General features: G+C 37.6%; 1 protein-coding gene across 1 annotated transcript in view; it reads left to right on the top strand.

The window, feature by feature from the left end:
* KHDRBS2 (KH RNA binding domain containing, signal transduction associated 2) overlaps window positions 1-20869 on the top strand; it is a 567314-nt gene that overhangs the window by 349806 nt on the left and 196639 nt on the right. The window contains exon 5 of the mRNA XM_045867060.3: window positions 19368-19495. Within this exon, the coding sequence (XP_045723016.1) occupies window positions 19368-19495 (128 nt within the window). The remainder of the gene's footprint in view (window positions 1-19367; window positions 19496-20869) is intronic.

Below are 20869 nucleotides of genomic sequence, written 5' to 3'. Positions count from 1 at the left end.
AATACCACATCATTTGACACAATAATTCCTTTTCAGAGAATTTAACCTTGGGATAAAAAGGAACCATGTAATAAAATGATAATCATAGCATCATAGTGGCAAAACAGTGGGAAACACTTAACCATCCATAAGAGAATGGTCAAATGTATTAGTAAATCACATGTATGCTATGAAAACCTATGAAAAACTAATTAGCTACTCTACAAACACTGAGTTCTGTCTCATTGAGCCTGAGGAATGGCCATGTTCAGTTAAAAGACAAACTTGACAAGCAACATGAATAATATAATAATAATAACAATAATTTCAAATAGAAAAAAATAAAAGACCCATAGAAAAAGTGAAAGGATAAACCCTATCCTATTTAACCTTCAGGAGGATGTGGTGAATAGGTGTCATGGAAAGGTTATTAACTTTGTAAAAAATTATTAATATATTTATCATATTACTTGCTACACTAGGTAAGTATTCTTTTAAAAAATAAAAAAAAATAATTTAAAAATCCCAGGAATGTTGCCAGCCACTGTCCAATATAACTTGCTAAAATATACACATACGTATTGAAAGAAAATCAATAAAGAAGGCCACTTTAATGTGTATGTAATGAAATGCAAGAATTTAACAGAATATACTACTTGTCCAGGATCACAAGAGAAGTAACTTAGATGAATAATATAAGAACACTTGCTGAGAGGTACCATTTAACATTTATTATAAAAACAAGGCATTGGAAATGACAGGGATATTTGATAGTATTTTAACATATCTCATAGCTTTGGTCTGTGTTGCTCATTGCCCAAGGATATTGCCATGCAATTTAAGGTGAGACTATTGATTGGAACTAATAATCTGGTATTTGATGTCTTCCTTGTTTATGCATCTTTCCTAAATGAATTGAATTTAAAATTTTTGTCTTGAATATTTATTTCTTTTAAACTTTTCTTTGCCATTTTAGTTTTTGTTTTTATTTAAAAAATGTCTGGTTTGGAAATGGGTAATTCCACTGCCATCCTTCCCCCCACCCCCCCAAAAAAACTGTTTGGGCTTATGTGGACATTTTATTAATTTTTCCTTTTATGGAATAATTTGCATGAGTATCCTATTTCATTGTAAGTGTTTCACTTTACTTTTTTTCCAGCTGCATTTATACAAAACCTTTTTTTTAAAAAAGATTTATTTATTTTAAAGACAGAGAGAGAGAGAACGTCAGCATAAGTGGGAGCAGCAGGGAAAGGGAGAGAGAATCTCAAGCAGACTCTGCACTGAGCACAGAGCCTGATGCAGGGCTGGATCATGACTTGAACGGAAATCAAGTCAGATGCTTAGCCGACTGCACCACCCAGGCGCCCCATACAAAACCTTTTAAAAGTCATTTTTTGTTGTTATTTTATTGGTCTTCCTTAGACCTCCATTTCATACCAATGATATTATGTTCACTAAGTCTAAAGAAACATGTTCTGGCTGTGGACTCTTTTAGGACTGGAGCTTTTCCAGATACTCAGTCAAGAATTAGCTTCAGACTTCATTGTTGTCTAAATGTCCTTACAAAGAAGCAGCCTGAAACTGACTCGTGGCTCTGAATATTCCTGAATTCATCAAATCAGGGTTTGCCTACACATTCTCACCCAAGGCCTTAAACTTCCAAGGATAAATATAGCCCAAAACAGATTATTTGTATTTCCTAATTTACTGTAGTCCTAAGAATCTCTACCACTTTAGAAAAATAAATGATAAAATGTATTCATGTACAATCAACACTTGAGGATTTCTTGTTAGCTAAAATTCTTCTAAGAAATAAAATGATATAACAGACTTGCCTTATCATATCAAATAAGTGGTACATCAGAATAGGGGATCCTGTAATCTGCATGGGAACAATAATAGCTAACATTTATCACATGCTCAGTGTGTGCGAGACAACATCTTAAGCAATTTACATATGTTTATTTATCTAACCCTCCCAACAGCCATACTATTTTGTTTATTACTGTTATTAATCTCATTTTATAGATAAGAACATTTAGGCCCCAAAAGGCTTAGCATTTACATTAAGCCACAAGATAATAAATGTCAATGCCTGAATCTGACCCAGGCAGTAGGACCACACAGTCACATTCATAATTGCTACAAGACATTGTCTCTCCAGAGTCCAATAAAGATCATTTTATTTTTTGCTCATAGTTTTAAAACTTAACTCTTCTAAATATTGGCATGGCACCTAAAAATATCATGAAATCAAACAACTAAATGTTACCACTGTACAGTAATGCTATCATCATGTTTTTATCTCCTTTAAGCTCTTGGGGTCTTGTATCATTTTTTTTAAAGTAGAAATTGATTTTTGTTCCAACTCAAAATACATAAAAATGGATTTTTTTTCACACCACTCTTAGAATTGTGAAAGGGGAGAGAAAGGTACTGAAGTGATATTTCACCCATAAAACCCTCTGAAACACCCAGTGATAGGACCCACACGGAAAATACCAGTCTTACAGCCTGCAGAGAGAAGGAAGGTCTTTTCTTATTTCTTATGCAGGCCAGTAGTTTTCAAAATTTGGAAAGGTGTGACAGTTTGGTAGTTATTATTTTTAGATCTTAAGCCACAGTGAACAGGACCAGAAATCATTCATAATGAGGAAATTAGACAAAAAAAAATAACCTTTTAGAAAAGAAACACTAAATGAAAGATCATGTTGTAGTCATGTTTCTACAAATAGACATTATGCAAAAACTAGCCAGTACATCAGAGCTGGGGAAAAAAGGGGGGTCTTATGAGTTAGCTGGTTTACATGAATAATTTTGACATAACAGTTTCATCTAATCACACTGTGAATTTAGATCTCATCAAGCAGTCGATTTCCAATGTACCGACAAATGACTATGCTGTCATTTATTGCCCATTTTGTTATAATGCAAGCTACTCAGCCCTATTTCTCCATGCCCTGAGTCACTTGCTAACCCTTTCCTGACTCCTTTCGATATCTTTTGAAATTTTTTTTGTATTTTTGCACAATCACATATTTTATGTAAACCTCAGGCTGCTAGGTGTTCTGCTTTTCTATTTACTGATTCTTGTCCTCAGTTTTCATTGTCTTTATAATTGTATACAGTCATGTACACATAAATGCATACTGTCCAAGTACACAAGCATGTAAATGAACATGTGTAAGAATAACATGTGGTTACCTAGACATTCCCAATATTGGTTGAGTTGTCTTCACATCTCCAGAAATGGAGTCAGGTTTTAAGTCCATTTGGAGATAAGAAAATAGTTGAGAGAAGAAAGGTGACTTACCCAAACTAGAGCTCAGAATTCCTATCTCCAAGCTGGGAAAGTAGCCTATGCAATTTATACATTTATTTATATCACCCACTTGCTAGTAGCAATTTATTAGTCAATCAGCTACCATACACATTTTACATACATGTCAAACACACACGTACACCACCACCACCAGTAACACCACCACCAGCAGCAGCAATAATACCAGCTTAGCAACAAGGGCAATGGGATGTCCTTTGATTTCCTTTTCTGTTTTCAGAAAGAACACAATCAGGGTTCCTGGGGTGGCTCAGTCGGTTGAGTGTCTGCCTTTGGCTCAAATCATGATCCCAGGGTGGCGGGATCGAGCCCCATGTTGGGCTCCTTGCTCAGTGGGGAGTCTGCTTCTCCCTCTCCCTCTGCCGCTCGTGCTGCTCATTCTCTCTCCCTCAAATAACTAAATAAAATCTTAAAAAAAAAAAAACACAATGATTTGGAAGGACAGCCCCCATACAGCCCATGATAATGTGTAGAGCAAGGGACTTGGAGCTCTGATTCAGAAATCTATGCTATTTTGATTGCAGCATGCTTAATATCTGAATAGGTCCAGGCTGATGAGATCTCAGAACTGGAGCAAAATAAAAAAGGAGTAACTTAACTGGGAAAAAGATGAGAAATGTAAGGCATTTAAAATGTTTTTACCACAAAATCCTGCCTGTGATTTGCCTCACATTCATCATTTAACCTCTGAGTCTGCAAATGGGGGTAATAATCCTCCAACCCTTCATCATTCACTGAGGTGCCATAAAGATGAATTTGGTCTGCTCCTGATGCACTTAAGGCTCCTTAGAGATCGGCAGTGCATAATAGAGGAGGTTTCAGTAGCCTCCTACCTCTTGTGATGAGCAAAGAAATAATTGGATAACACCATGATTTTTGAAGCTTGCATCAGTTGTTTCACCTTGATGAATATTGTCTTTATTTCTTAGCATCATGCTATCAAAATAATACCCTGATTGATTTTTTAATAAACCTGATTTTTTAGAGCAATTTTAGGTTCACAACAATATTGAGCAGAAAATACAAAGAGTTCTCTTTTATCCCCTGCCCCCATATATGCGTAGCTTCCCCCATTGTCCACATCCCCTTACTGGAGTAGTGTATTTGTCACAATTGATGAACCAACATTGACATATTATTGTTCCCCAAAGTCCATAGTTTACATTAGGGTTCGCACTTGGTGTTGTACATTCTATGGATTTTGATCAATGTATAACAGCATGTATTGCTATAGATCGAATGTTTGTCCTCCCCACGCCCAAATTCATATGTTGAAAACCTAACTCCAAGATGATGGTGTTAGGAGGTGGGATCTTTGAGAGGTGATTAGAGTATGGCTGTGGAGCCCTCATGAATGGGATTAGTGCCTTTGTAAAAGAGACTCCAGGGTAAAAAGATGGTCTGTAAACTAGAAAGTAGGCCCTCACCAGACAATGAATCTGCCAGCACCTCGTTCTTAGATCTCAGTCTCTAGAACCATGAGAAATAAATTTCTGTTTTTTATAGGTCACCCAGTCCTATGGGTATTATGTTATAACAGCCTGAACAGACTTAGATCTATGTCTCCACCATTGCAGTATTATACAAAATGGCCTGACTGCCTTAAAAATCCTCTGCACTCCACCCAGTCACGCCTTGCTCCCCTTTTTGCCCCTGGGAACCACTGATCCTTTTATTATCTCCATAGTTTTGCCTTTTCCAGAACATCATATAGTTGGAATCAGATAGTATGCAGTATAAAGCTGCTATAAGCATATGTGTGCAAGCTTTTGGGCTGACCTAAGTTTTCAAATCCTTTTGTAAATACCAAAGAGCATGATGTCTGGATTGTATGGTAAATGTATATTTACTTCCGTAAGAAACTTCCAAATTGTCTTCCAAAATAGCCGCAACATTTTGCATTCCCACCAACAATAAATGAGAGTTCTTATTGCTCCACATCCTTGTCAGAATTTAGTGTTGTCAGTGTTTTGAATTTTTGCCATCCTAATAGGTACATAGCCAAAAATTGTTTAAATTTACAATTACCTAATGGCATATGATGTTGAGCCTGCTTTCATATGCTTGTTTCTAATCTGTATGTCTTTTATGGTGAAGTGTCTATTCATATCTTTTGTTCATTTTTTAATCAAGTTGTTTATTTTCTTATGGAGTTTTAAAGAATCCACTGTATATTCTGGATAACAGTCCTTTATCAGATGTGTCCTTTGCAAATATTTTTTCCCAATCTGACTTGTCTTCTCACTGTCTCAAAATCCTGATTGATATTTTAAATTTGTCCTGCATTATTTTTCAGATTATTTATTAGCTTTCAAATCAGTATTTGCATTTGATTCTGAACATAAAACTTATTTGTAGGGGCGCCTGGGTGGCTCAGTCGGTTAAGAGTTTGACTCTTGATTTCGGCTCAGGTCATGTTCTCAGGATTGTGAAGAGCCCTGTGTCGGGCTCTGCACTCAGCAAGGCAACTGCTCGTCCTTCTCCCTCTGCTCCTCCCCCACTCTCTCTCTTCCTCCCTCTCAAATAAATAAATAAAATCTTTAAACAAAACAAAACAAAACAAAACTTTCTTTTTAAAGCTTAGTTAAGCAGGAGTTGGCAATTGTCCCAATATTTATTTGTATATGTAAATATATTATAATTATATTCTAAATAGGGATAAAACAGAAGATGAGATATCTAGAAATTTTGCATGGAGTCCCCAAACTCCAGTTGTGTTGCAAATAATTTAGAGAAATAGGAAAAGTAATTTGGTGAGAGTTGAATTCTCTGCCTTCACATTCACACCTTCACCTATATAAACATCAATAACTTAGAACAATAAACAACAAAGTTTTACAAATATCTTCTTAGCTTTTTAGAAGAAGACCATATGAAAATCGCTCACATTAAATTCTAAGCCTCAAAATGGCTGATTTGCAATGATCAGGCTAATTAAGTTTAGAATTAAGTGTATTTTAGAAACCCATGGAAATCAAACCTCTTGGAAGAATGTTTTCGTTCATTATAAAATCAAGAGTTAGATATGTATTTCTAATCTATAAATTGTCTGGAGGGTGATAAAGGAAAGAGAACCATAGATCTGCTCTGTACTTACTGATGCTTTGGAAGCAATATCCGTGATAGTGCAGAAGGCAGCCAATTAATGGCTTTTGTGGTTTGCTAAATGCTTGAGTAAAGTTGAGGTGTTTAATAACCACAAAAGCCCTTTACTGCCACTAGAGTCCTAAGGCTTCAGTAGCAATTCATATTCTAGACTAGCATTAAAGCTGGTTCAACAAACCAAAGTGTAAATCTCTTTTTAAAGCATTTTCTTTCTCCTCCAGAGGATTTGTTGATACTATTTTTAAAATCTTTTTAAATTTCTTTTTGTTTCAGTGACTTTGCAGGAAAGAAGTACATGAAATGAGATGGTTTGCAAAGCAAAGTATCATTTGGGTACGTGTTTTGTGAAGACATTATTACATTAATAGATAAGAATACAGCCACATTTCCATGTGCGCATAGCACCCGAATCATCTGTATTTCAGTGCTACAGTTGGAAAGTAAAAATTCAGTAGCCTGTCCTCCTTTTGATATCCATGGCAGACCTCTTCATGAGAAAGTCTTATGGAGACAGTTTGGGCATTATTTAACTGGATTATTATGACCACTTTTTCATTTTCCAGCTATAGAAATAGAGCCAGAAATGACTTGTTCAAAGGCCCAAATCTGCCCTCATTCTAACCTTCACTGTCTCATGTCCAGACTGCTCTAAAAGTCTTCTACAGTAATTGAGTTTCTGTAGAAGTGAATGACATCCCTCTGACTCCAGTCCCTCATCCACATTCCTGAGTAATCCTTCCAAAACCTGTCCATGGTGATGCCATTCTGTGAGTACTCATTATCTTGAGAACACAAACCTCCAATCTCCCAACCTGCGTTCTCTCCACACATCCTTCTACTGTCTACCTCAGACATGATGCTTTAGGAAAATTGGATTATTGACTATTGTATCCGATCACTTTTCTATCATGACTTCATGACTTTACATGTTCAAATCTTCCTAGATTGTTCTTTTTCACCTCTACCAAATTTCCACCTCTCTTTCTGATCCCTAAATGCCTTCTTGTAAGGGCATTTATGTTCCCTCTTATGATTAATAGACTATGTTTTTTGCCTTTATTTATTTAGTTTTTTGTAAGCAGCGTTCTTAAAGACAAGCTATCCATATAGGAGAGAATCACATCACTCCTTAAAAAAAACCGGATTTAAAAAGACTCCTTGTTTACAAATAATGTTTGCTTTCATTTTTTTAAGAATAGAGAGAGATTGGGCGCCTGGGTGGCTCAGTTGGTTAAGCGACTGCCTTCAGCTCAGGTCATGATCCTGGAGTCCCGGGATCGAGTCCCGCATCGGGCTTCCTGCTCCGCGGGGAGCCTGCTTCTCCCTCTGACCCTCCTCCCTCTCATGCTCTCTGTCTCTCATTCTCTCTCTCGCAAATAAATAAAATCTTTAAAAAAAAAAAAAAGAGAGAATAGAGAGAGATTAGGGAACCTCACATTCACTATCTTTCCCAACTCAGTGATGACACCACGACTGAGTCAGTAGCACAAACCAATCTGGGAGTCACATTTGAGTCCATTTTCTTCACAACTCCTCACATCTGATCCATCAGCAGTTTCAGCAGATTCTGCCAGATAGGTCCACAGATAACCAGTGGCCCTTCCTCTCCACCACTCTCCTCCATGGTGATGGCAGAGGCAACTGCCACAGCCAGCGTGCCTACTGCTACAACAGTGTCTTCACCCTTCTGCCTGTTTCCACTCCAGTTCCAGGTTAATCCGTTTTCCTAATAGCACCCTGAATGTTCCCTCGAAGACATAAAACTGGGGGCTCCTGGGTGGTGCAGTTGGTTAAGCATTGGACTTGGTTTCAGCTCAGGTCGTGCTCTTGGGGTCCTGGGATGGAGCCCACCTTGGCTCTGCATGCTCATCGCTGACTCTGCTTGAGATTCTCTCTCTCTCTCCCTCCCCCCCCCATGTTATCTGTCTCTCTTTCTCTCTCATAAATCTTTAAAAAAACAAAATACTGGTTGTTTCACTGTCCATTTAAATTCTACGTAGGCCATCTATTATATTTAGAATAAAGCCAAGAAGAGCCAGCATGATCTAGCCCCTGCCTACTTATCAGACCTAGTATCACTCTCTCCCATGCTCACAAAATTCTTGACATATGTGCGCTAGTGTTCTCTCTGTTCCTTAAAGAGTCACAGCTTCTTCCTGGCTCATGGCCTCTGCGTTCCAGCCACCTGGGAGACTAGATCCAGATCCTTGCATGTCAGGCTTCTTTACACTCAGGTCTCAGTTCGTAGGTTACCTCTTCAGACAGGCTGTTGCTGACATCCCATCTAAACCAACCTTTCCAAGCAGTCCCTCAGTCATGTTGCCCTGTTCCTTTTTATCACAGCATATTATCCTCTGAAATGAGCTCACTTTTTCCTTTGTTTGCTTTTTTGTGGTCTGTTTCCCCACTTTAGAATGTAAGTTCAAGGAGGGCCACTTTGTTTACTATATTTGCAACACCTAGAACAAGTATATAGACAAATAAGCATATTTTTTATATTTAATATATATATAGTGTTACTATATTTAATAATAATATATTTTTTCACCGAGGAATGCATAGTCCCAGATGCCCCCTTCCTGGCTCCTGGCCTTGTAGGTTTGTACGAGTTCAATAGAAATCCTGCTTTCTGTCCCTAGCTCTGAGTGGTATGAGCCTACGCTGGTGGTATTCTAGATCTTTAGAACAAAGTAAGAATCCTACCTTCAGGCAAAGGACAGGAGCATTGAAGATAGTATGAAGATGTTGCTTGAGGTTGTAATTCATAGGAAATAAAGGAAAACTGAAGTTCCTTTGGCTGGTCCCCAGGTCTGGAGAGCCTAAGATTTCTCCCATTGGGATGAAAACAAATCAAAGTATAACTTTCATCATCGAACATAGAACTAATGTTGATAAATCCTAGAGCATGTTCTTTATAGAACAATTAAATGGTTACCTTCTTTCAATCAAAGTTTGCAGAATAAATCTTAAAAGTGAGTGAAAAAGGGATTAGGGGAAGTTTGTGACCTGAATGCTAATTATTTTTTTTAAAGATTTTATTTATTTATTTGAGAGAGAGAGAGAGCATGCATGAGTAGGGGGAGGGGAAGTGGGAGAGGGAGAAGCAGACTTCCCACTGAACAGGGAGGCTGATGTGGGGCTCGATCCCAGGACCCTGGGATCATGCCCTGAGCCAAAGGCAGATGCTTAATGACTGAGACACCCAGGCTCCCCATGAATGCTAATTCTTAATACTACTTCTCCCTTGGCTTTGATGAAAGGACAGACACAAGTGATTTGGTAGGGAAACCGAATGGTCTTGAAGTACCAATATTGGACGGGATTCCAAGAAAACAGGCATTACCTTTACTCTTTGAGATGCAGGGTTAAAGAGGGAAGAGATCCAAGGCCTGAAAGGGGCCTTAGAGATGGACCATCAATTCCATGTTTGTTGAGAGGATCTGGTGGCTTCCTGCAGTGAATCCTTTCCACAGAAAGATTGATTCTGACAACCTGCAGTGTATGTTCATTGTGTGGAGAAGGAAAGGGTGCTGCCTGATTTAGCTGACTCTAGCGCTCTCGAGGAGCTCCATGCCAATGGCATGTGGGATTTGGGAATCTTGGGAGAAGGCTGGGAACAGAGAAGTGTGCTGTCCCCCTTCAGAGGAGAAGTCCAGCATGCTAGCTGCTCTGCATGGGCCCATGACAGCAAAGAACCCAAGTCTTCCTGCTTAACCATCTGCCCCTGACGAAGAGGCTGCAACTCAAGACCTATTCAGAGGCTGAACAAACCCACCCACAGATAAACGAATACAATTTATAGCCCGTTAAAGGGCCTTAGTAAATTGGAGGAAGAAAAATCCAGCCAAATAATTTAGCAGAGGGTTCCTATTGACGCAGAACCAGTGGAAGCAAGGAAAGGAAGGAACGACGTGTATCTCGCTCCTCTAACTCTGAATCCATGTTGTTTTTCACTTCGCAATTCTAATTTATTTCATGAGGCTACGTAAGAACTTTCACATCATATTTTGATGCATCTTCTCATACTTCTTCATTGTATTGCATTCATATATCACAAGTCCATTTCTTCAGCTACGGACCATGGAGCTAAAGTTTTTCATCAAGTGTTTATTGGCTTCCTTTCCTGAGTATGCGGTAGCTGAACTCAGCCTCCTTCACCCTCGCTGGATACTCTCACTCCTGCTCCCCTATGCTTGGCTTCTGTGCTACATTCACCTTTCCCACCTGGCAAATGATTCTGCTCACTTCTAATGCAGCATTTGAAAAAGTGACATTTTAATTATTTTTAAGGACTACCCTATTATAATATGATTAAATATTCAGGAAGAATACCATGCAAAGAATTTTTTTTTAAAGATTAAATTTGGAAGGAACTGGTAGCTGCAAGCCAAACAAAAGGATAATTTTAAACAAACAAAAAAAGGCATGCACAGCATATTTTATACTCTTTTCAAAGAGCTTCAAAAAGTTGCCATGGCTGAGTAGGTTGTTGTTTTCCTGGTTAAGAAACACAGAAGGAATCATTACAGTATTTTCACTTGGGAAAAAACAAAAAGAATTCTAGGAGAGATTTTTCTCATGAGCCACCTATATACTCTTCTTAGTTAATATTCTTCTTTCTAAAACAGAAATGTAGGGGCACCTGGCTGGCTCAATCGGTTAAGCGTTTGATTCTCGATTTTGGCTCAGGTCATGATCTCAGGGTCGTGGGATGGAGCCCCCGTCAGGCTCCGTGCTCAGCGCGGAGTCTGCTGGACATTCTACATTCTCTCCCTCCTTCTCCCTCTGCCGCTCCCCCTGCCTGTGCTATAAATAAATAAGCAAATAAATAAATAAAATCTTAAAAATAAATAAGCAAATAAAACAGAAATGTAGAATTCAACATTTTTTTAAATAAAGTAAAAAGTAGCAACCACTAAAAAATCTTTGTAATATTGGGATATTATCCCTCCTTGCCCAGAAAGAAGAACGTTTCATGAACAGGTGCAGGGATCTAGTCATCTGGAGTCACTTAAATCCTGCTGGTTAAGGGGCTTTCCTCCACTGTGTCTCCAACACCTACATCAATGTCTGGAACTTACCTGCTGCTCAAAAATACATTGAATAAATGATGATTTATTTAGCAAAGCTCCATGAAGAACTTCTAAAAATCTAGTTGTTTAGATGCATTACTATCTTGAATATATAAATTTTCTATGTCCAGGGGAAGGCTCAGAATTACAAGGTTATTAATAAAAAAATCACCCACACGTGCCATAGTCTATCAACGTTTTTCATGCAACAGAATTCGTACTCTTCTCTAAATGTATCCTTACCATGATGATCTCTTTGTTAAGAAGAATTTGGATCCATTTGATCAATGTACCAATAACTATCATCAGTTCTGTGTTAGCCAGGAGTTTGTTTTTTGTCTTCGTAAATTAAGGTAGATATAATATGCCAAAGTATTGAATCAATGCCTATTTCAACTTAAAATTCAGAAAGAGCTCCTGTATCATGTGTGCGGTAAAGTTGCCAAGGAAATTTGCTGAAGAAAATAGGGTCATTTCGGTTCTATTTAAACAAATGGAACTTGGTATTTTTAGAGTAACAATCCAAATCTCTCATTTGCCATTATTTAAATATTTATCTACTACTTTAAATCTAACTTGAGGTAGTGGCTGATTTTATAAGCCAGGATAGGTGAAGTTATAACACCAAATACATGAGTCAAATATACTGAAATACGTGAATCCTTTGGTGCTCAATCAAAAGGTCTTGGCTCCTGGAGCTCATATATCAGTGGCCAATGTTTGCTAAGGTTTAATAAAATAAGATAGAAAATAAGTCAATCATCCTGCAGAATATCTACCTAAAAATCTGTATAGGTATTATCTTATTTGATGATTTTTATATAGTGTGCAACATGAGTTGGTAATGGGAAAAAAAGAGAAAACATTCTTGAGTGACAGAAATTGCCTTCACTAGCAGTTCAAGATACAAAGTCCACAATTTTACTTTGTGATATTCTATGTCCTTTGGCAAATAAGCTTTACAAAGCCTTTATCTAGACCTTATGCTGAGTCATGCACCGAACAGATTCTTAATAAGTCTGAATTGACTGTCTTTGACCACATTTTGTTAATGAGGTTTCCTGGTTCCACGGCTGGGCTGATTAAAACTCTCCCTGTGTTGGCTAAGAGCTGTTATCTAATAGCCTAAGATGTTTTGCTAAATAATATCCAGCACAGCACTGGTTGTTCTCCGAAAGAGCTTCCTACCCATTCTAATTCAGCTGCAGATTTGATATTGGCACAGGACCCATCACCTCCCAGACTTTCTTGTTTATTACTCTAGTGAAAGTGCCCTAACCTAATTGTCTGTAGGGACTTGGGAAATCCCAGGTCTCTTTGTCTTGGCCCAGACAGGTTACAGTCTGCATTTCATTCTCCCCCGATGCGGTCTGACAGTCTCAGCATTGGTAGAGCTGAATATATGTTCACATGTTACCAGTGGTTCTAATCAGTTTTAAATGTGCAGCAGCAGTGCCCATCGGAGTCTCAGAGGAGGGAATTTGGCGGGAAAATTGTCCCTCACTGTGACCCCAGGTAGCCTGTCTACACCTGTCATCACCGGGCATCTATCCACAAGTGAAATAATCTTCCCAATTTGTATTTGGGCAAAATGCCATCATAACAGATGGACATGAGTGTATGTAACTGGGAAGTTATGCATATACATTAAATATGCAGACTATGAGCATGAGTCCTTTCTAAGAACATCCAAACATCTGTCTCCTCTGAGCTTTTGTGTATACCGTTTACACCATATGCCGTCACAGTGGGAGGGCCTTGTCGGAGATATAGAAAGGAGCACGCATGAATTTCATGGAAATTGTTTCATAGGGCTAATTTGCCTCACCCTAAGCAAAAGGAATATATAACAAATACTGTGAATATCTTTGTTTTTATTTGAAGGGGGCGATTTTTAAAAACTGATTTTGGTAGCAAACAAGCAAAATTTTGGACATCATGGGAAAAATAAAGTTAAAATTTGAATCAATCCTAAAAATGTGTTTGTATGGTATGCGTGTGTTAATTAAGCCTTGATAGATTCATTTGAAAGTTCACTGTTACAATCCCTTCTGTCTGAAACCAAAGCTGCAGATCAAACCAGTCAGCATTTGTAAAGCGCCTTTTAACTCATCTGCAAGGCAAAGGGTGTTCTTAATGTGTGTATGATTTATTTACTGTTGGTATACCTTGAAGTGTGAAATCCCAGTAATTTCGAATCTTATCTAAAATAGTATTAAAGTTCATCAGTAAGTATAACTCATTTTCTTCTTGACAGAACATTATCTTTATAATATGGGTAAGTTTTATTTCAAAAATTTTGTAATATTCTGGTTTCGCACACAAGTTAAATACATAAGATTTTATTTTTTACATTTATTATTTTATTATTTATTTTTATAAATAATATTTTTTATTATGTTTGTTAAAATGTTTATTTTATTACTTATTTATCTTAAATGACTGGAAATTAATTTTTCCATTTTTGTTCATCCTGAATTGTCATAACTTAACCTTTCTTTGTCCCTTATGAACTTTTTCACATGCTTAAGTATTTATTTTTCTATCTCTATCTCTTTTTCTCTCAAAGGTCTTTTAATATCAAATAAGAACAAAAATAATACTAAAATAATATCATAAAATACAAATGATCATAATTACTACTTATAAACTTATATTTTTACTTTTCAGTGAATGTATGTGCTAGCGAATTGGGCGTTAAAATTATAAATGCCATAAAACTACAATCACCCATTCGTAGGTATAATTATTTTATGACTCTAGAACCTTAGAACCATAGTTCACTCAGGTGAACTATGTGGTTATATATTTTTTATAAGATAATATTTATAAGGTAAACTTGGAATGTTTTGTTTACTTGTATCTTTAAGGTTTTATATAACTGAAAAAAAATGATGTTATATAACTGAAGCATCAACAACACATGCCACAGTTAAATGTTCAACTGGATATACTAGCTTCAGGTAGACTCATGTTCTAGTTATGAAAGATTAATTGAAAATTAGATCTGTGCTTAATGAAGACTGGAAAAAGCACTATAATATAAAATTACAGAATTTAGGGTTTAGAAAATTATATTTATATTATAAAAATAATCCACAGAATATATTCAGTCTAGAAAATATTTAGTATCAACTATCCTTGCATGTGGGCATTAAAAAAGTTCTCTTCCATATTTATTTGCAACATGGAGATGCTTCATTACTATAAATACAGTGGTGTATATATTTTGGTTGTCTAATTAGAAAAACTTGAGTTTATTAAAAGACCTGGTCTTTTAACATTTAATGATCCAAAACACTGTATTTAATAAGTTAACTGACATCTTCAGTGATACGAATTTACATTAAAAGTATTAGAAAATTTTTATCACTGCATTATTTTACTAATCTCTTATACAATCTTTGTGCTAATATTCTATTATCACAAATATGTGCAGATGACATTCAAATTTACTCTCCCCACCCAGATCTGAATTTCTAAGATAACACTTAATGTCACTTTGGCATTTTAAACCTAAGGTGATTAAGACCAACTACAAGGGGCACCTGGTAGCTCAGTGGGTTAAGGGTCTGCCTTCAGTTCAGGTCATGATCCCAGGATCATGGGATCCAGCACCACATCTGGCTCCCTGCTCAGCAGGGAGTCTGCTTCTCCCTCTCCCTCTGCCCCTACCCCACATCGAGCACATGCTCTCTCTCAAATAAATAAATAAAATCTTAAAAAGACCAAATACAAATTCTCCGCCTCTAAACTTTTTTTCCCTCATTGCTTCTTTTATATGGTTAATGTTCTACTTCTAACCATCTCTGCACCTAAAAATGTCTTTTGTCCCTACCTTTCCCAATCACATCATATACTTCCCAGTCGAAGACTCCTAAATTTTTTTGTCGTTGGTCATATTCTCTCTCTCTTACCCCACCACACACATGCACACACAGCTTTTCATTGTTGCTGCAGTTTATCTGAGCCAACCAGATTGTTCCGGTCTCCTGCCCAAGATATGGTTTGCGTCTGTCCACTCCATGACTCTTTAATATTGTCCTATTAAGTGAGGTGTTAAAAAATTGGGCAATATACAATTCATTTTCTTAAAAAATATCAATTACTACCCTTTTTGGTAATCAATAATCAGCTTCAAGTTTCACTTTTAATCTGTATATAACCATTTTTAAGTAAAAGAACTGCAAGTACTCCAATTTAATCAGAGTATAAGGTGTGTTGAACAAAATAAGCTCCACAAGCATTAACATTAGTGTATTTATCAAAGCTCTCAGCTTTGTAATCTTAGGAACCTGGTTTTGTCAACACTTTGTATATTCACTTGTGCCCTCCAAGAAGCAGATGCCAAATTGGGATTATACACATAAGGATTTTGATAGGGAAAATGTTCCTGTAACAACAACAACAACAAAAATAATAAGGGAGCCAAGGAAGACTGGAGAGCCCTCACGCTACAATATTTGACCGAAAGGAAAGAGAGGTGGAAGGGCCTAGACTGTCCTGGTGCAACGACATTAAAAGCAAGTTCAGGGGAGCCTGAATGGCCCAGTGAGTTGAGTGTCCAGCTTTTGGTTTCCGCTCAGATCATGATCTCCAGGTCGTGAGATCGAGCCCTGTGTAGGGCTTCATGCTTGGTGGGGAGTCTGCTTGAGATTCTCTCTCTCCCTCTGTCTCTCCCCTCCCCCTTCTAAATAAGTAAATAAATCTTAAAAAACAAAAACAAGTTCAGCAAGGTTGTCAGAGAATCGTTGAAGCACAGGGCAAAGGGGTCCCGTGACTCCCAGGAATGGGCCTATTTTAGCATCTTGACCACAGTTGGTCATTGACTAGGAGTTGTTCTTGGGGAGCATGGTCTTAGGAGCAATAGGATTTCAGAACAGAACAACTGGGATTCTTAGTCAATTACATCTGTAGTCAGAGGTCTGTATTCTCTTGACCACCACAACCCTGGAAGATGATCCATTTCTCTAAATAGAGTATCTAGCTAAGCTTATAGAAAACTTGATTATATATCAACAGTAGTTGTGTTGCTTACACTAGGAATTAACCCACAGTGTCAAATATTCATGTCAATAAGATAAACAGATTCTCTCCATGTTAGCAGGTTTCTGTCTAGAAGCTGAATTCCAATCTGCAGTTGGATCGGTGAACACAGACTCTGAATAAAGTGTTTTAAGTGGACAGTTCAAACTTTAATGACACTAGGGTATGACATTAGCTATATTTACCTCCATTACTAGGGCTGTACCTGCCCTACAAGAAACATGTAGATCACACCTGGGCCTATGCACCCTTTTTTGGACAGGAGAGGAAAAAAGCTGCTGAAGTATGCCTCTGACTTCGGTCTCTCATGTTCGAGGCTGACCAGCCCCCTCTGTATTTGTTAGCTTTTGCAGAAAATAAACCACCAGAATGCTGACTTAAAGCACCACTTTATTTATTTTTTTTTAAAGATTTTATTTATTTATTTGAGAGAGAGAGAGAATGAGATAGAGAGAGAAAGCATGAGAGGGGGGAGGGTCAGAGGGAGAAGCAGACTCCCTGCTCAGCAGGGAGCCCGATGCGGGACTCGATCCAGGGACTCCAGGATCATGACCTGAGCCGAAGGCAGTCGCTTAACCAACTGAGCCACCCAGGCGCCCTAAGCACCACTTTATTATTTATTTCTACCCATTCTGGGGGTGAGAGGGTGATTTTTCCACTCTTCATCAACTTGACTCATATTGGATGGCCCAGGATGACCTCACTCACATGTTTGGGAACTCAGATGGGATGGTGGGAGGGAAGGGGTGATTGGAGCCTCTCTCCACATGGTCCTCATTATCCAGAAAACCAGCCTGGGCTTCTTCATCTGGTGGCAAGAAAGGGCAAGCTCCAGTATGGAAGCACTTTTCAAGTCTTTGCTTTTGTCACCTTTCTTCTTGTCCAGCTGGCTAAAACAAATCACATGGGTAATTCTAGAGTCAGTGTGATGGGACCTTTCCAAGATATGGATGCAGGGAGGCCTGATCAAATTGGGAATTATTCTTTCATACTGTCTGATTAATATGTTTCTCCTCCTTCTCCCCTATTTTGTCCCCAGTCTCTTCCTCCCCCTCTTCTTTATGAGTATACAATACATAAGACTACATCCACATTATTACATTTTCTGATTCTAGCATAAAAGTAAAATTTACATATATTGGATTCATCTGCAATTTCTGAATTTTTAAATTTCAGTGTTGCCAACAATGAAAATCTATCTCATTTTATAATTCATAAGGACCCTGAGAGTTCATGGGTTTTCCTCAGATAGGAAACTGCAGTGATCCTCTTGCCAATTAGGAATATTACATGGGAAAATTATGGAATTAATTTTTCATTTTAATAGTGGCTGGTCAATTCACTCAGGTGAATTAACAGTTCATCAGAAGTAACAATTCATCACATTCCCTGATCCTAATGAAATAATAGACATGTTTATTCTTCAGTTTGATGGTTGCTTGAATGTGAAAATTAAGAGTAGAAGTGGAAAATATATATTACAGTGGAAACTGTAATTTTCTACTATATAGCTCTTCTGTCGGTCAACTGTGCTGAACCCATTATGAGGTGCTGAAGAGGATGAACATGAAAGCAACATGTTAAAAATAAGAAGATAAATGCTTTGGAGTGACTAGTACTTCTGCTTGTAATCAAGGCAACTTTGGGAGCATCAGATAAAGCTGTGCATTAGAAATCCTTGTAGGCTGAATGCATCCTTGCCTTTTTCTAAACAGAGGTGTGTGGGTGCGGATGCACAGTGTTTGGTTAATATTACTGTACACATATATGCAGAGCTAAACTGGCAACATTGGTGAGATGATACACTTGGTTTTTGGGCCCACAACTAGGCTTCAAACATCATTTCTGTCAGCATGCCCTTTACAGATATTTCTAGTGTCCACTTCTAGGCTCCTCTCCAGCACTAGCAAATCCACTACAGTGATTTCACTTAAACATATATTTACTGAAAAAGAATTTAATCAGATTGGCCATTTGGTAAAAATAACCAATTATTCAGTTTTGTATTATTCAAGCAAGGGTGTGTGTGTGTGTGTGTGTGTTAATAAAAGGAGAGACAAGTAAGACTGATATTTGTTTTTTAAAGAGTATTCATCGTTAGTGACCCCAATCCATTCTTTGGTCCCATTAAAATGATTGATATATTTCCACACTGATGAAAGATAAAGAAAGTCCCTTTGACTTTGACTGAATCTCTGGTTATTGCTGTGAAATTTGCCTTTTACTATGGCTATCTTTCCATCATCCCAGTGCTAGAACACAGAAAATTCCTTATTTTTAAATATTGTCCATCAAGTTGTTTGATTGGATCGCACAGCTTCTCAGTTGTCTGAAACTGTGCCATATGATTTCCCCTTCTTTATGATTTTAACACAGTGTCTACTTCGGGCCTTGAGATTGCCCCTTTTTCGTTTATGCATCACTAGCTATTTGAGTATCATGCAGTCATTTGCAGTTTACACATACCATCCCAGTAGAGTTGTTTTTCGGTAATCTTTATGCTAATCATCACTTTGGTATATTCCACAGTTTTGTTCTGTATTGCTGTCTTTCCTTTTCTGGCTAACACATCGAGTGATATCCCAGCACATTTTATCTGATTTCCTGCTGAGTACTTCCTTGATAAAAGAAGCAACTTCAATTTCTGTATATAAAAATGGGAATTTAAAGTATATACACTTCTACATCATTTTAGATTTTCATATACAAGGCTCCAGAAAACAGAAGAAAAATATCCTTTGATGTTGTGTTTGTTCAGCTCTAAGAACCCCCATGCCCTATTTTAACTCATCGGGTCATGTTTTTTGTTTTTGTTTCCCTAGGACTACAATGATGAAATTCGTCAGGAACAACTACGTGAATTATCTTACTTAAATGGCTCAGAGGACTCTGGTCGTGGCAGAGGTATTAGAGGCAGAGGGATCAGAATAGCTCCCACAACCCCTTCAAGGTACATTAGCTCTTACTTGAAATAAATTAACAGCAAATGAGGATGGCAAGCCTTTGCCGACCTGCTCTGTGCCATGGTCACAGCTAGGAATAAACACCACCACCAGCCACCACGACAAAAACCATGACATTGAATGCTTATATGATGCATAAGCACTTTCATAAATTAACTCATCAAGTCTTCCATACTGGGGTTAAGTATTATTCACAGGTGACAAATCGAGGTACAGAAAGGTGTCAAGAATTTGCCCAAGGTTACACCAGCAGTCTGACTCTAGAATTCGCAGGTAGAGCTTTTAACAACTATCCTAAGAAAATAAGAAGTGCAAACCTGAGACTTTCTTCTTGGTGGTTCTGTCCTCAAGATTAGAGCATGCAGATGATACAATTATTTGCCTTTTTTGAACCAGGATGACATTGCATGAAGAGAAAGTTAAAAATGTGTCTTTCTGGATTGGTAGAGAGACAGGTGATGATTAGCTAGGTAGGTAGACACTTAGATGGATAGGTAAATAATAGATGCACCACTAGTCCAGAAATCCAGAAGCACACTTCTTGTATGGTTGATGGTAAGAGTATTGAAAGTTCAGGTACATTTGACTTTGCAATGTCCTTGGTCAACAGAGAGGATTTTATTGGGTGTTATTCACTTTGCAGAAAAAAAAAAACCAAACATTGGAAACTTTCTGCATCAGAATTTGTTTTGTACGATTCTGAATTAGTCAAACTTTCAATAGAAAGCATTGGTTTGAGGAAAGGTAAGGCAAAGGATACTCATAGCCTTCACACATAGACTGTGTAATTCAGTCATTCTCTCTATCTGTTAGAGCTGGCCTTCAAATCTCTAAAGGACGTAGATCTAGAATATTATTTCATACCTTGCATAGAAATCATCTTCAGAGATTCTAGGATACTTTGCTGATTCAATTTATTTATTAAATTATGCCCCAAATATTGTCAACCACCAGTGTCAAAAAACCAGTTTTAACATTTAAATCATAAACACCTCCATTTTGTAATCAGAAAAAAAATTAAAAATGATAAATATCATAAATATCCAAGTAAAATACCAAGGCAATAGCTATCTAAAAATAAAATATGGTGGGACGCCTGAGTGGCTCAGTCGGTTAAGTGGCTGCCTTCACTCAGGTCGTGATCCCAGCGTCCTGGGATGGAGTCCCGCATTGGGATCCTTGCTATATGGGGAGCCTGCTTTCTCCCTCTGCCTGCCACTCCCCCTGCTTGCGCTTGCTCTCTGTCTCTCCCTCTCTCTCTGACAAATAAATAAATAAAATCTTAAAAAAAAAATGTGGCAATTTTGAAAATTACGTTTGACTAAAGGAAAACTTAAAATCTTCTAGAGATTATTACATTT

Source organism: Mirounga angustirostris, unplaced genomic scaffold (assembly GCF_029215605.1).
Source record: "Mirounga angustirostris isolate CCGP_5_RB_7025 unplaced genomic scaffold, mMirAng1.0.hap1 SCAF_8, whole genome shotgun sequence".
Taxonomy (NCBI): Eukaryota; Metazoa; Chordata; class Mammalia; order Carnivora; family Phocidae; genus Mirounga; species Mirounga angustirostris.
This window is presented reverse-complemented; position numbering and strand designations above follow the sequence as displayed.